Source organism: Arvicanthis niloticus, chromosome 14 (assembly GCF_011762505.2).
Source record: "Arvicanthis niloticus isolate mArvNil1 chromosome 14, mArvNil1.pat.X, whole genome shotgun sequence".
NCBI lineage: Eukaryota > Metazoa > Chordata > Mammalia > Rodentia > Muridae > Arvicanthis > Arvicanthis niloticus.
Window position 1 is genome coordinate 30,098,618 of NC_047671.1, and position 16,224 is coordinate 30,114,841.

The following is a 16,224-nucleotide window of genomic DNA, read 5'->3' on the forward strand; positions in this document are numbered from 1 at the left end:
ATTCGGCTCTACTCTAGACCTGTCAGGTTAACTCCTTTAAGCTAACACGCAATGGTCTGTCTATCACTGTGGCAAAGATGACTTGACTTGGACAGAATCTCCCCCTCAGTTCAGAAGCCAGGCTAACTGGATGTCCTCATCCTCATAGGGTTCTGATAGACGTTCATCCCTGTGTCCCAGGTGCCTTGCCCCGGGGCAGCCACATCACAGCATCATGCCGATGCTACGCACACCTCTACGTCATTCCATCAAGTCTGATCTGGGCAGAACTAAAAAATTGCTTAGTCCAACTCCCTCATTTTATCTGTAAGAAAAGTGAGGGTTTTTTTTTTTTTTTTTTCCATTTAGATCTGTAGCCTTATTAAATGGAATTAGAAAATAGATTTAATATGTAAGTGATGAATTGGAGTGAGATAAAATAACATGGGCTGGCAAATGAGGAAGGAGAAGAGGGGGCAAAGATAAAAAAACAACTACACAATAAGAATTTTAAAAAGTGACCAAGGAGAACAAGTAAATTTAAAAAATAGAACCACTAATGTAAATATATTAATATCAAAGTATAAGTAGAACTATATCTGATGTTTTAGCCTTAATAAAAACAGCATGTACTCAGAACCACAATTCAACATCTGAAGTTTTTTTTAGTTTTTTTTTAATATTTAGTTTTCTATTTAGTTATTTAGTTACTGTGAGTGTGGATGTGTGTTTGTGTATCTGTATGAGTATATGTATGCCATCATGTGTGCATGTGTGTGAGTAGGTGTGTGTGCATATATGCATGTGTGTGTGTGCCCGTGTGGGTGTGTGTGCATGCATGTGTGTGTGTGTTTAGGTAAGAGAACAACTTTTGGGAGTTGATTCTCTCCCTCAGCCATGTGGACATCCAAGAGGCCACTTTAATCCAATGAGTTCTCTCACCATTTCACACTTCATCATTTTAATTCAGTTTAAATGACAGCATCTAATGTCAACTGAGCCCTTAGTCTAAGCCAGTGTGCTAAGATCTTCAGAGTTCTCTTTAAGCACTAGAATGCTATAGGAGGGAGTGACTAATGTCATCCCATTTGAAAGTAAGGGATCATCAAAGCGGCTGCAAAGAACATACTCTTTCTCATTACATAAACGTTCTTTATTAAAATGCATGTTTACACCGTGCTGGTATTTGCTGCTTTGATAACATGATATTGTTATACTTGCCTAATGGCAGGTGGAAAGATTTCAGACATTCAGTCCAGCCTTTATTATCTTGTTCCAATAGGCAAGAAAGAGAGCCCTTTCTCTTTCCCTTTTCTCTCTTATTTTATACTTTGAAACACTTTCCCAGCAACTTCAGATATCCATTTTGGTGGTATTTATTTTCAATTAATTTGCCAACAGTGTACGCCAGGTGAGAGTAATTTCATAATGAATTACTGTCAAGTGAGTCTGTTATCAGATAAATAGGACTTGACGGCAGAGGTAATTTTTTCACTCCACGTAATGCTAGATACATTATAATATCTGTAAAAAAAAGCAGTCTGGATGAAGGCATAAGTGATTGACTAGAGGCATGTCTTCCTTTCTATCTTTACGAGGCTACCATGCAATTGCAGTGATGGCTATGCTATAGTATCACAAATAAAAACAATCAGCACACTTTAAAATCCAAATGAAATCATATGCATGTGTCTTGGTGCACGTATCCAGAGCATAGTTGTATGAAGTCTTGGTCAAAACAATACTGGTAAGTGTTTTCCTCTGAACTGTTCTGTCCACAGTTACATGGCTGTACAATAGCTCCAGGAGTCCCCTCTCTACTTATATGCCTTTCTTTTTTGTTTGTTTGTTTGTTTGTTTGTTTGGGGGTATTTCACCTGCATATGTGTTTGTGTGCCATGTGCATGCAGTGCTCACAAAGGCCAGAAGTGGCATCAGATCCCTTGAAGCTGGACTAAAGATACTTGTGAGTCACCATGAGGATGCTGGGAATTGAACCCAGGTCCTCTGGGAGAGCAGCCAGTGCCCTTAACCACTGAGCCATTGCTCCAGCTGCACCTACATGCCTTTCTATATTCGGATACAAAAATGTTTATATTGCTAAGGAACCCAAAAGTCATTTTCTTGGTTAACACATGAGGAAAATTTAACCCCCCCCCCCCAAAAAAAAAGCAACTCACTCAGGTAGTGGAGTCCAATAGCAACAGAGCTGACACTGAAGCTGGGCTATCTGTCTCTGTGTCTGAGAATTTCGCATTGAAAACGATGCCTGGCCTTCATCCTCAATGTCTTACTGGCTGTCTCTAAGACCTTGCTGTGCTGTTCTATTTAGGAATGCACTCATTTGCCTGGGATGCTTAGGCCAACTACAAAACAAGGAGATTTTAAAATGGGATCTCTAAGCCACGCCCACAGTGGAGTAGCTGAGCTACATCATCTGCATCCCGGAACAGGAGGAAATGGAGGTCAGTCTTGTGGGCAGCGGAGCTGTTCTGATTAGAGAGAAGACACATGGCCTTGCCCTTGATACCCTCCTGGATTCTGTCTGGGAGCTGTTCTCTTGGCTGCATTTAGCCTGTCCTTTAGCTGTAACCTTGAGTGTAACAGCCACCAGTGAGCTGAGTCCTTGTCAAGTGCCAACCCTAAGGGTGGTCTTGGAGACTCCTGAAGTGCATATGACGTCAGAAATGTAGATGGCCTTATGAATGTGCTCCAAGTTTGCATTTCGTGAACTTTGCTCTTGGCAGGGAGAAGCTTGCACTTAAGATGATTAAACAGCTTGTAAAAACTACTAAGAAATAGGCTTTTTGACAATCCCACATTTTATCTTTACATTATATCCTTGGATTTACCACTATGGAAGAAATGCCACCTATACCTCTTCTCTGCTATCTCCTATATATGTTAGAAATACACATACTTTTTATTTTCAGATTTTGTTTCCAATCCACTTAGAAACATAAAGTGGGTCTGTTTAATTTCCTGTATATAAATAGATTTAATGCTGACCACCTAACTTTTTAAATTGAAGGTGTCTTCTTCTAAGTTTTATTTAACCTTCAGATGGAGCATATGTGTTCTTTCAATGCGTATTTCAGAGAAGTGCAGTTCTTACAATACATATGCATCTTATTCTCTGTTTATTTGTAAAAGTTTCAGAGCAGTCCTTTGTTGTTCTTCTACTGGGAGAGCAGTTTAACTATCACTAAATCCCTAGATCAAGGATGAAGATATTTCTGTTTCTTTTTGTCTGGCCATCGGCATTCTGTTTGCATTTGAGAGATGCCTGCACTATGCCCCGTCATCAACCAAGCTATGCTTTGTACATCCCACCTCTCCCCACACCCTCAGCTCTGCCTTAGCATGACCTGGTTCTTTACACTTCGTTCAGTCGTTTCACGTGTATATTATTTCCTGTTTATTCTTCTGCACCATAGTTTCATTCTCTGGAACATCATATGTTCTTTGGTTAAAGCAGGAGGGCGGGGGATAGGATAGGGGGTTTCTGGGAGCGGGAGACCCGGAAAGGGAATAACATTTGAAATGTAAATAAATAAAATATCCAATAAAAATGTAAAAGAAAAAAATTCAAATATTTATGAGCATTGTATTCTAGTATAGTTAAAGGAATCATTTTTTTCCCTGTGACCAGTTCTTCTCTGAAAGAACAGTTAAGTACGTGCTGGAACTGGGCACCACTCCTTAATCCTGGTCATTTTCTCCCTAACGATGTTGACAGTCTGTTTTGTATTTTAAACTTTTAATGTGCGATTCATTTTTATTATGGGCTCATTTTTCTTCATCCCCCGCCCCCCTTTTGAGCTGAACATGTTTAGTTTCTAATTCCTTTTCTGATCTGTTTTCCTTGAAACTCCTCTCATTTGAGCCCTTATCTTTTAAAGACCTTCCCATTGTGATATTTTTTTTTCTGAGTTAATGGAAAAACATCATTTTGAAAACATGTCTTGGCCGTTTTGAAGGACTTACTATTTTTATGCGACTTGTATCTCGCCATCCGCCTTCTGTACATATCTGGACTTCCCTTTGTTTCAAGGCTTTTGTCTTCACTAGGTTTTATGTTTAATCTTTCCAAATTATTTCCCCAGGTGAAATTACAGTAGAAAAGATAACGGCTGCCCCCAACTTTGATTTGAGTTTGTTTGGAATATTGTTTCCTGATTTCTATTTTATTACATCAGTCACGGTTAATGGATGTTGTCTCTTTAGATGCTGCAATAAGTGGCAGGGATTGCAGCTGTCGTCAACTATGCAGAGTCACAGGAAGCCCACACTGCTGCACACTTTCTCCCGCACTCATAACATTATCTCTCTAGCTGGAAGTTGATTCCTCTCGAAACAGCAAGCTTTCAAGTTTTAAGAGCCATACTTATAATCCCTTTGCTTAATTATGGAATGACCATTGAATTTAAAAAAAAAAAAAAATTATTTGTACTATAACCAGACAGCAGGTAGCTGAAATGATTGAAAAAAAGGGAGAGGGACTAGGATTTGTATGTTGTTAGGTACCACTTTTAAATTTTTTTCAAGCTATAAACAAGTAAATGAAAATGAATTGAAAATCAGTATTTTTACAAAAAAATTGGAGATAATTGTGATGTTATATATCACTGACATGACAGCAGTCTTCCAGGAGGAAGCTGTAGTGAATTCAGGCCAGCAATGCAAACACAAGGCAGGCTCTTCTTGGAAGACTGCAATGACTTGGAGTCACAAAAGGGTCTCTCCACGTGAATATAATTGTTTTTGATTTCCTAAGTGGTGTGGCATAAATGTTTCCCAAGTGCTTGAAACAAATGGGTATTATACATTTAATAGATATAGGTTCCACATATATCACTTAGTTTAAGCAGTTTATTGCATTATTTAAATATCTCACATCACTGAAATTTTTAAAATTATCTTTATTTATGTGTATTATCTTTATTTATGTGCACATGGGTTTGTGAATGAATGTCCTGGGTGTGCAGGTAACTAAGGAGCCAGCAGAGGGCATTAGATCCCACAGAACTGGAGTTAACAGATTGCAGGACATAGTGCTAGGGTTCTCTGGACCAGCTGTAGTGCATCCTACCCACTGGTCCAGCTCTCCAGAGCTTGCTTTGGTTCTATCATTCTTAAAATACTATTACAGCTATTTACTAGGAGAGATATAACTTATGTGGTATAAATGATTAAAAAAAGATAAAGAGCAGTGGAGGGGAAATACTCAAGAGAAATGGAGAGACTCATTCAGGATTTATGATTTACCATTAAACATTAAACTTGAAAACTGAACAAAAGTAAAACAAAGTCATCCCCACGCTTCAGTCAGTCATCCCCATGCTTCAGTCAGTCATCCCCAAGCTTCAGTCAGTCATCCTCATGCTTCAGTCATCCCCATGCTGCAGTCATCCCCACACTGCAGTCAACCCCTGGCTTAAGTCAGTCATCCTCACTCTGCAGTCATCCCCACCCTGCAGTCATCCCCATGCTTCAGTCAGTCATCCCCACCCTGCAGTCATCCCCACCCTGCAGTCATCCCCAGGCTTCAGTCAGTCATCCCCACCCTGCAGTCATCCCCAGGCTTCAGTCAGTCATCCCCACCCTGCAGTTATCCCCTGGCTTCAGTCAGTCATCCCCATGCTGTAGTCATCTCCACACTGCAGTCATCTCTACACTGCAGTCATCCCCATGCTGCTGTTGTCTCCATGCTGCAGTCATCCCCACACTGCCATCATCCCCACACTGCAGTTAGTCATCCCCATGCTGCAGTCATCCCCACACTGCAGTCAGTTATCCCATCCTACAGTCATCTCCTCCTGCAGAAGGAGCACACGGCAGAGGGCTGGGGTTTGCAGAACCCACAGCATCACAGATCACCCACAGCCACCATTGCCTTTGCAAATGTTCTCAGCTTTAAAAACATAATAAGACTTTTCACAATGTAGAAGTATACACTCCAGACGAGAGTGTAGACCTCAACATCCTATCTATAGAGAAAGTGCTATACTTACATTGTAGAAGAAGTTGGCTCTCCCAACAGATCCAATCTTCCCAGTATGGTTCATGAAGCATATGTTTCCTTCGGTAGCTCCGTAAAATTCACACATTTTAATATTTCCAAATCTGTCTAAAAATTGTCTCCACACATCACTGCTCATACCGTTTCCAACTGCCAAACGCACCCGGTGGTCCTTTTCCCCTTCTCTCTGTTAGGAGAAAGGATTTCACTTGTAAGGCATTCTAGTTCCTCAATCTCTCTTTTGATGTTATTTATATGGCAACTGAACTTTCCTAAAAGCAAATGGGGCGTGTGCAGTAGCAGAGGAGAGAGGCAAGCACAAGGAAGCCGCAGAGTTCTGTTGGAGAATTCTGTCCAGCAGCTGATGCTGGGTAGGAGGGGTATATCTGGTTTTTCTCTGTATCTTGGAGGAAAACGTTCTTTCCAAATTACAAATAGCAAATGCTTCTTTGATAGGGGTAGACATTCTAGGAAGGGAGAAAGTTTATTTCAGGATGAACAAAAATTTTACAGGATTATGAAATATTCATTTTCATTATTACCTGGATAATTTGGCAGCCAGCAAGTAACCTCCCATTCCCAGCAGAGGAAATAACAATAAAAATTAAGTCATTAGAGACAATTTGACTGAAAATGAGACAGCTCAACATAAGTCATATTTAGAATGCACGACTTCAACTTTTATTTGTATTCAAATTAAGGAAGAAATATACTTTTTCTATGTTCAAGAAACATAAGGTCAATTAACATGAATAATGCACATTTAAGTAAGACTGTATGATCAATGTAATCATGGCAAATTGATAATATGCTCAGAACTACCTGGGGGTAATATGTAAAAGCAATACTAAATAAGCAATAGTAATGATAAAGTAGAGAAATCAATGGTCTTGACACTGACAATTTAATATGATCAGTTGATCAGAGTCTGTTTCTCTAAGCACCACCAAAATGGTTTAAAGTGAAACCTTATGCTGAACCTTTAGGTGCCAAATTCCAGGCATCTGTAATTAGATTTTAATACCATTCTGAACTACTATTAAAGCACAGAGTTTTAAAAGTTGGAATGTGTGAAGGGAAGTCTAACATGTGTGGGTTATATAAAAACTGTCCAGAGAAAAATATATTTTCTTGCAGTACAGTAAGAAACTAAAAAAAGAATAAATTTACCTAAACAATTTCTAAAAGGGCTGGGAGACTATCAGGCTATGTACTTAAGGTTGAAATTATCAAAAAAAAAATAAATACCAGTATGGTGCTTGAACATTTTCTGGTAAAGTAAATGGCAAGAAAAAAGAGGGAAAAGGAGATGTGGAAAACTAGGGAAAGAGAGAGAGAGAGGAAAATTATTCTCTAAGAGGCAAGGAGGCTATGGCTGGCTATTTTATACCCTATGAAAGCATTGTTGAAAACCTTAAAAACAAATCATTCCTTCATAAAGTTAAAAACTGAACATGAGCCAGAGTCAGAGAGACGGCTCGGCAGTTAAGCACGTGTGCTCTTGCAGGGGACCTGAGTTCATTTGTTGGGGCTCTGAGCTCAGTTCCCAGCACCTCATCCAGCTCACAACCATCTGTAACTTCAGTGCCAGAGGTTCTGAAGACGCTACACACATAGAGAATACTAACAATTCACATACATTTTCAAAAATGTCTACAGAGATTTGTAAAACTAAACGTGTATTTAGTACAGTGGTGGTAGACAGAACACAAAGGATGTTCTCAACATCAAAAATATAGTATCATGGATTGAGCAACAAGCAAACACACAGCTGAAAGAAGAGGTCTAGAAAGCAGAGTATACACATGTACATGTGAATAAACATTTGCTCTTCAATGTTGATAATGCTTATAGGTTTTTTTTTTTTTTTTAATGTGCATAGACAGATACAATAGCTAGGACGTAAACATTCAAGGTCTATGACTGAATTAAAGTTTTATAAAATCACTGCATTTTTGGCCAAGTGGGAAAACACTATCTTATGACAGCATGTTATAAATTAAGGGTTGATGCTGTACTATTTAAAATAATTAGAGAACTCAAGGGACTCAAGGAAAAGCCTTTAAAGTTTCTAAAGTGACTGTGTGTGGCACTTGTGTGTGCACGCGCATGCCACAGCTGGCATGTGTAGATCGGAGGACAACTTACTGGCATCAGCTCTCTCAGATATTAAACTCAGGTCCTCAGTCTTGACAGATGGCACCTTTACCAATTGAGCCAACTTTCGATAGCCCAGAGGAAATCATTTAAAGAAAGCAAAAAGAAAGAATGTATGTCTAAAGAGACAGTCAATGAACATATGATAAAAATAAAATTTCATGTAAAGATAAAAAAATGAGTAATGGGGCAAACCACAGATGAAACAAACAAACAAACAAACAAACAAAAACACTACCAGCATCATAAAAGATTTAAGCTCAAATATGTCAGGAAAGATATTAAACATAAAATATAAATTCTACACAGAAAAAGTTTCTTAATGCATAAATATATGAAGCCAAATTATATACTGTGTATAAGAAACAGGTTTTAAGCACCAGACACAATCTTACTGCTGTCAGCTTGTTAGAATCTAGATTTGTCTGTGACACAGGCTTCTTAGCCTGCCTGCAAAGGAGATGTATTGATTCACTTTTGAGGATGGGCATAGTCCTGCTGCCTGATTCCTCTACTGTGATAAGCTGACCTTGAACTGGGCTAAAATAAAGTCTTCCCCTTTAACCTGCTTTGGTCAGAGTATTTTATCACAACCAGCAGGTGACAAACTGCAATATCAGCAGATACATAACTCGGGAGTAATCAGGCAGGCAAAGAATGCCATGCAGCTCTCACTTAAGAAGAGGCTGGCACAAGCAAAGAATATCCTGTGGGGTTGGCTTTAACTACAGAAATGTTTTGGCACAGATATCTATAGAACATTTCATCCTATAACAAAAGAATATACCTTCTTCTTAGCACCTCATGGTACGTTCTCCAAAATTGACTATAAAATCAGTTACAAAACAGGCCTCAAGAGATACAAGAAGACTGAAATAATCCCATGCATCCTATTAGATCACCACAGATGAAGGCTGGTCTTCAATAATAACAAAAACAACAGAAAGCCCACACACACATGGATGCTAAACAACGCCCTACTCAATAATAACTTTATCAAAGAAGAAATAAAGAAAGAAATTAAAGATTTTTTTTAGAATTTAATAAAAATGAAAGCACATCATACCAAAACTTATGGGACACAATGAAAGCATTGCTAAGCAGAAAACTTATAGTTCTTAGTGCCTCCAAAAAGAAAATTGGGAGAGTGTACACTAGAAGATTAACAGCACATCTGAAAGCTCTAGAACAAAAAAGAAGCAAACACACCCAAGAGGAGAAGAAGGCAGGAAATAATCAAACTCAGGGCTGCAATCAATCAAGTAGAAACAAAAAGAACTATACAAAGAATCAACAAAACTAGGAGCTGGTTCTTTGAGAAAATCAACAAGATAGATAAACCCTTAGCCAGAATAACCAGAGGGCTCAGAGACACTATCCAAATTAATAAAATCAGAAATGAAAAGGGAGACATAACACCGGAAACCAAGGGAAATTTAAAAAAATATATTATCAGATCCTACTACAAAAGTCTATACTCAACAAAATTGGAAAATCTGGATGAAATGGACAATTTTCTAGACAGATACCAAATACCAAAGTTAAATCAGGATCAGATAAACTACCTAAAGAGACTCATAACCCCTGAAGAAATAGAAGCAGTCATTAAAGGTCTCCCAACCAAAAAAATGCCCAGGACCAGATGGGGTTTAGTGCAGAATTCTATCAGACCTTCAAAGAAGACCCAATACCAATACTCTTCAAAGTATTCCACAAAATAGAATCAGAAGGAACACTACCCAATTCGTTCTATGAAGCCACAATTACACTTATACCTAAACCACACAATGACCCAACAAAGAAAAAGAATTTTAGACCAATTTCCCCTATGAATATTAACGCAAAAATGCTCAATAAAATTCTTGCAAACCAAATCCAAGAACACATCAAAACAATCATTCACCACGATCAAGTAGGCTTCATCCCAGGGATACAGGGATGGTTCAATATATGGAAATTCATTAATGTAATCCACTACATAAACGAACTCAAAGAAAAAAAATCACATGATCATTTCATTAGATGCTGAAAAAGCATTTGACAAAATTCAACACCCCTTCATGGTAAAAGTCTTGGAAAGATCAGGAATTCAAGGCCCATACCTAAACATAGTAAAAGCAATATAGAGCAAACCAGGAGCCAACATCAAACTAAATGGAGAGAAACTTGAAGCAATCTCATTAAAATCAGGGACTAGACAAGGCTGCCCACTCTTTCCCTATCTATTCAATATAGTACTTGAAGTTCTAGCTAGAGCAATTAGACAACAAAAGGAGGTCAAAGGAATACAAATTGGAAAGGAAGAAGTCAAAATATCACTATTTGCAGACAACATGATAGTATACTTAGGTGACCCCTAAAATTCTACCAGAGAACTACAGCTGATAAACAACTTCAGCAAAGTGACCAGATCTAATTACTCAAACAAATCAGTAGCCTTCCTATATTCAAAGGATAAAGAGGTTGAGAAAGAAATTAGGGAAACACTACCCTTCACAATAATCACCAATAATATAAAATACATTGGTGTGAATCTAACCAAACAAGTGAAAGATCTGTATGTAAGAACTTCAAGTCTCTGAAAAAAAATCTAAGAAGACCTCAGAAGATGAAAAAATCTCCCATGCTCATGGATTGGCAGGATTAATATAGTAAAAGTGGCCATCTTGCCAAGAGCAATCTACAGATTCAATGCAATCCCCATCAAAATTTCAACTCAATTCTTCATAGAGTTAGAAAAAGCAATCCTCAAATTCATTTGGAATAACAAAAAAAACTCAGGGTAGCAAAAACTATTCTCAACAATAAAAGAACTGGAGGAATCATCATCCCTGACCTCAAGCAGTATTACAGAGCAATAGTGATAAAAAGTACAAGGTATTTGTACAGAGACAGGCAGGTAGATCAGTGGAATAGAATTGAAGACCCAGAAAAGAACCCACACACCTATGGTCATTTGATCTTTGACAAAGGAGCTAAAACCATAGAGTGGAAAAAAGACAGCATTTTCAACAAATGGTTCTGGTTCTACTGAGGGTCAACATGTAGAAGAATGCAAATTGATCCATACTTATCACTGTACAAAGCTCAAGTCCAAGTGGATCAAGGACCTCCACATAAAACCAGATACACTGAATCACATAGAAGAGAAAGTGGGGAAATGTCTCGAACATATAAGCACAGGGGGAACATTCCTGAACAGAACACCAATGGCTTATGCTCTAAGATCAAGAATTGACAAATGGGACCTCATTAAATTGCAAAGCTTCTATAAGGCAAAGGACACTGTCAATAGGACAAAACACAACTAACAGGTTGGGAAAAGATCTTCACCAATCCTATATTTGATAGAGGGCTAATATCCAATATATACAAAGAACTCAAGAAGTTAGACTTCAGAGAACCAAATAAGTCTATTAACAATGGGAAACAGAGCTAAACAGAATTCTCAACTGAGGAAACTCGAATGGCTGAGAAACACCTAAAGAAATGTTCAACATCCTTAGTCATAAGGGAAATGCAAATCAAAACTACCTTGAGATTCCACCTCACACCAGTCAGAATGGTTAAGATCAAAATGTCAGGTGATACCACATGCTGGCAAGGATGTGGAGAAAGAGGAACACTCCTCTATTACTGGCAGGATTGCAATCTGGTACAACTACTCTGGAAATCAGTCTGGTGATTCCTCAGAAAATTGGACATAGTATTACCTGAGGACCCAGCTATACCACTCCTGGGCATATACTCAGATGCTCCAACATGTAATAAGGCCACATGCTCCACTATAATAACCATATTTATAATAGGCAGAAGCTGGAAACAACCCAGATGACCCTCAACAGAGGAATGGATACAGAAAATGTGGTACATTTACAAAATGGAATACTACTCAGCTATTAAAAAACAATGACTTCAGGAAATTTGCAGACAAATGGATGGAACTTGAAAATATCATCCTGAGTGAGGTAACTCAGTCACAAGTTACACACACAGTATGCACTCACTGATAAGTAGATATTAGCCCAAAAGTTTGGAATACCCTAGATTCAATTCACAGACCATATGAAGCCCAGGAAGAGGGAAGACCAAAGTTTGGGTGCTTCAGTGCTTCTTAGAAGGGGGAACAAAATACTCACAGGAGGAAATATGGAGACAAAGTGTGGAGCAGAGACTGAAAGAAAGGACATCCAGAGACTTCCCTACCTACGGATCCATCCCGTATACAGGGAAGCTATTGTGGATGTTGGGAAGTGCTTACTGATGAGAGCCTGATATAGCTATCTCTTGAGAAGCTCTACCAGAGTCCGACAAATGCAGAGGTGGATGCTCACAATCAACCATTGGACTGAGTGTGGGGTCTCCAATGGAGGAGTTGGAGAAGGGACTGAAGGAGCCGAGGGGGTTTGCAGCCCCATGGAGAGAGCAACAGTGTCAACCGGCCAGATTCTCAGGAGCTCCAGGGACTGGACCACCAACCAAAGAGTACACATGAAGAGACCCACGGCTCTGGCTACATATGTGTCAGAAAATGGACTTGTTGGCCATCAGTGAGAGGAGAGGCTGTGGGCCTGAGGGTGTTCGATGCCCCAGTGTAGGTGAATGGCAGGGTGGGAAGATGGGAATGAGTCAGAAGGAGCACCCTCACAGAGGCAGGGCAAGAGTAATGGAATAGGGGGTTTCAGAAGGGGAGACCTAGAGAGGGGAAATCTGAAATGTAAATAAGGAAAATATCCAAAAAAGAAAAAAGAAAAAGAAAAAAAGAATCATTGGAAGAAAGAAGCATGGAGAAAATGAGTCAGTTTGATCGAATCTATGTGTATACAACATTGAGAAATATTACTGAACAATCAATATCCACTCTCTTCCTGTGTCCATAAAACATATATAAAAATGCACCAATTACATATCTAGCCTGTAGCAAGTCCTAACTCAAAACACTGTGTGACACCAATTATACAAATATAGAAAATTTACAAATAATAACACAATTTTAAACACCCATGAGAAGAAAAAGTATCATGGAAATTAGAAGCATTTTTTAACTAAGAAGTAAAGAAAAATATTTTAAAACCTCTCTTTCTCATGATACCAATAAATATATTCATGAACAGACAGATGTGTGTTTATGTTTACATATCTATCTATCTATCTATCTATCTATCTATCTATCTGCCTTGTTCATTCAAAGACATTACACATAACATGGCACATATTAGTTAAGTGACATAGTATTTCTACGAAGAGTCTTATACAAATAGATTATGATGTAGGTATACATGCTTTATGCTTATAAGTATGAATGTCATGGAGTTATAATAATATGTGATTATTAATAGAATAACAATAATATGTCAGACTACTCTTTCAAATGTATCTATATAGAAATCAGACTAAAACTATAGAACCTTTTAGGTCCCAGAGAAAATTAATTTACATCCCATACCAGGAAAGCCTCATCTACCTTCTAGGAGAAAATTTGAGATGTAAGAAAGAACTGATCTACTAGTTGCCTTTCAAAGTGACCCAGAACTCTCTACTCTGAGGGTCTCATTCTAAAGAACTGTCACAGACTCATGCCACAGATATAGACAGCATCTGTCTGGGCTCCCCTCTGCATGGTCCACGTGGACCCTGTAAGGATGGAGACTTGCTGTAGACATACGACATAAATTGAAGTTCATGACGTGCTGTGTGCTGGGGTATATAAGCTGTGTATATTGATTTGAGCTCAGTGCTCCTTTTGCAGTTTTATGAAATTTCCCCATGCTTATTCTTGCTTAGGTATTTGTCAAAATGTTAAATGGGAACCATAACTCCAACCAAGCACCTAATAAGTACGTGAGAACATCATTAGTCACCAGAGACACAAAAATCAAAATGGCATCATTGATAAGAAATATTGAAAAATATCGACCTAATTTTTTTTAGCACTCCAAAATTTCCACTTAACATTGGCAGGGATTCAGGATAAGTAGGATTCACTACAGATTGTGTAGAAAGTCACAGATTATTAGTACCAGAACTGTGACCAAACATTTAGTGATATGTGTTAATGTTAGATACACATATTCAGCAAAGCCTATCAACCCCACTCCTTATCATACAAAATCAGAACTATATACATAATTTGCTAAAAGATTGGCATAAATATGCCAATCTGCAGGGCATCGTGAATCAAATCAAGTCTTGTAAATGTAAGCAACCCAAACCCAACAACAGTAAATCACATTTCTTCACAGTATTCTCCTATGCTAACATAATGACCTCTCATTAGCTTTCTATCACTGCCATAGATATCTCAGATGTAGCCAATTAAAACCTTCCATATGAAGTATCTCTTAATTCATGGAGGCCATGGCTGACATTGGTTGAAATGAAGGTGTTGACTGCTGGACCCTTTATCTGGAGCTGTTAGAGGAACTCACTCCCAAGTCTGTTCAGGTTCTCAGCAGTCTATTTTGTTGAGGTCGAAGTACCATGGCTCCCCTTTCTGTGCTGTGGATTGGAGCGAAGGGCTGTCTCAGGTCACAGGAGCCTCTCTTTAGTCTTGTAACATAGGTCTCTACATATAGGGTTCAGAAATTACACATTGCTCCCCAAATCATACTTGCAAAATATCGAATGTCCCCATGCTGAGCCTTTCTTGCTTGCAGCCAGACAGAAGTCTCTACTTTCTAAGCCTCTGTCACTGAGTTGCATCTATAGGATAATCTTCAGATTTCAGAGTCATAACTATATCCTATATCAATAAGGTCTCTTTTGCCAATGTTCCTACTGAACACATATTCACAATGTTGCAGAGGTAGGACAAGAGCATCTCTGAAATGCTTTATTTCTGTATCCTACAACTTTAAAGCAATGAGACCAAATGAACTACTGCTGTGATTGAAACCAAAACTGCATCTCATATCATAGTGCTGAGACCGGGAGGGAGCCAACAGAATGCAGACATTGCCTCCGTTCACCTTCAGCTTGTAAGAACAGGACAAACTAGTTTTTGCTGCCAGAAATCAGAATTATATTCATGTTTGTGAAGACAATGTCTAAAAAAAAATATCTCCATGGGGAATGTCTTAAATAAATAAGTAAATTTCATCAAGATAAAGTGTCAAGGCATGCTATTGAGAAACTCCAAGTACAGTGCAGAGTAGAAGAAGAATTAGTGGCCATTTTAATAATGCTAAGTTAAAAATAAAATTATAGCTATTATAAGAGGAACAAATTGTTGAGACAAGTTTAAATTATGTGTCTCAGCTATAAAAATTAGTATATTTTAAACAATTTTAAACACTAGTATTTTAAGACTACTCTAAATGTACTGGTGTTATACTAAGATTGTTACTTTTCTGTCAATTTGACACAAGCAGGAGTCATCTGAGGATAGGAAACTTCACCTGAGAAAATGCCCAACAAAACTGGCCCGTAGACAAGTCTGTGGGGCATTTTCTTGCTTGACGACTGATGTAGAGGGTTCAGCCCACCATGGATGGTATCACTCCAGGGAAGATGGTCCTCAGTCATATAAGAAAGCAAACTGAGCATGTCATGGAGAGCAAGCCAGCAAGCAGCATTGGTCCATGCTCCATAGTCTCTGCTTCAGTTCCTGCCTTGAGTCCCTGCCCTGACTTCCCTTCATGATAGACAGATAACTGTAGTCTGAAACGAATCTTTTCCTCCTCAAATTGCTTTTCTTCCTTTCTTTTCGTAGTCACAGCAAATGAATGCACATGGATATGTAAACAGAAACCCAAGTAGATGACAGTTAAAACTGAAAGAAAATCACAAAATAATAGCATGCATATTTTATTTAGACACACGAAGAAAAAAATTAAAAAAAACCTTTCTTGAATATATTAAAATCACTTTATAGATCAAGGATTAAAAGGTAGAATGGTTCATATCTTCAGAGTACTCCTTCATTTAAAAATTACTTGTGTGTTTTTTTCAGTGGCGTGTGGGGTGTATGCGTGCATGCTAGATGCACACACTTCTAGGTGGGTGAGCCCATGTACTGTGGAGACCAGAAGATGATGTTGAGCCTCTTTCTCCATCATTTTCCACTT

The 16,224-nt window shown here is 38.5% G+C and overlaps 1 protein-coding gene across 1 annotated transcript in view; it reads right to left on the reverse strand.

Annotated features, from left to right (window-relative positions):
• LOC117720115 (long-chain fatty acid transport protein 6-like) overlaps window positions 1-16,224 on the reverse strand; it is a 39,114-nt gene that overhangs the window by 10,628 nt on the left and 12,262 nt on the right. Inside the window, exon 4 of the mRNA XM_076913053.1 lies at window positions 5,994-6,188. Within this exon, the coding sequence (XP_076769168.1) occupies window positions 5,994-6,188 (195 nt within the window). The remainder of the gene's footprint in view (window positions 1-5,993; window positions 6,189-16,224) is intronic.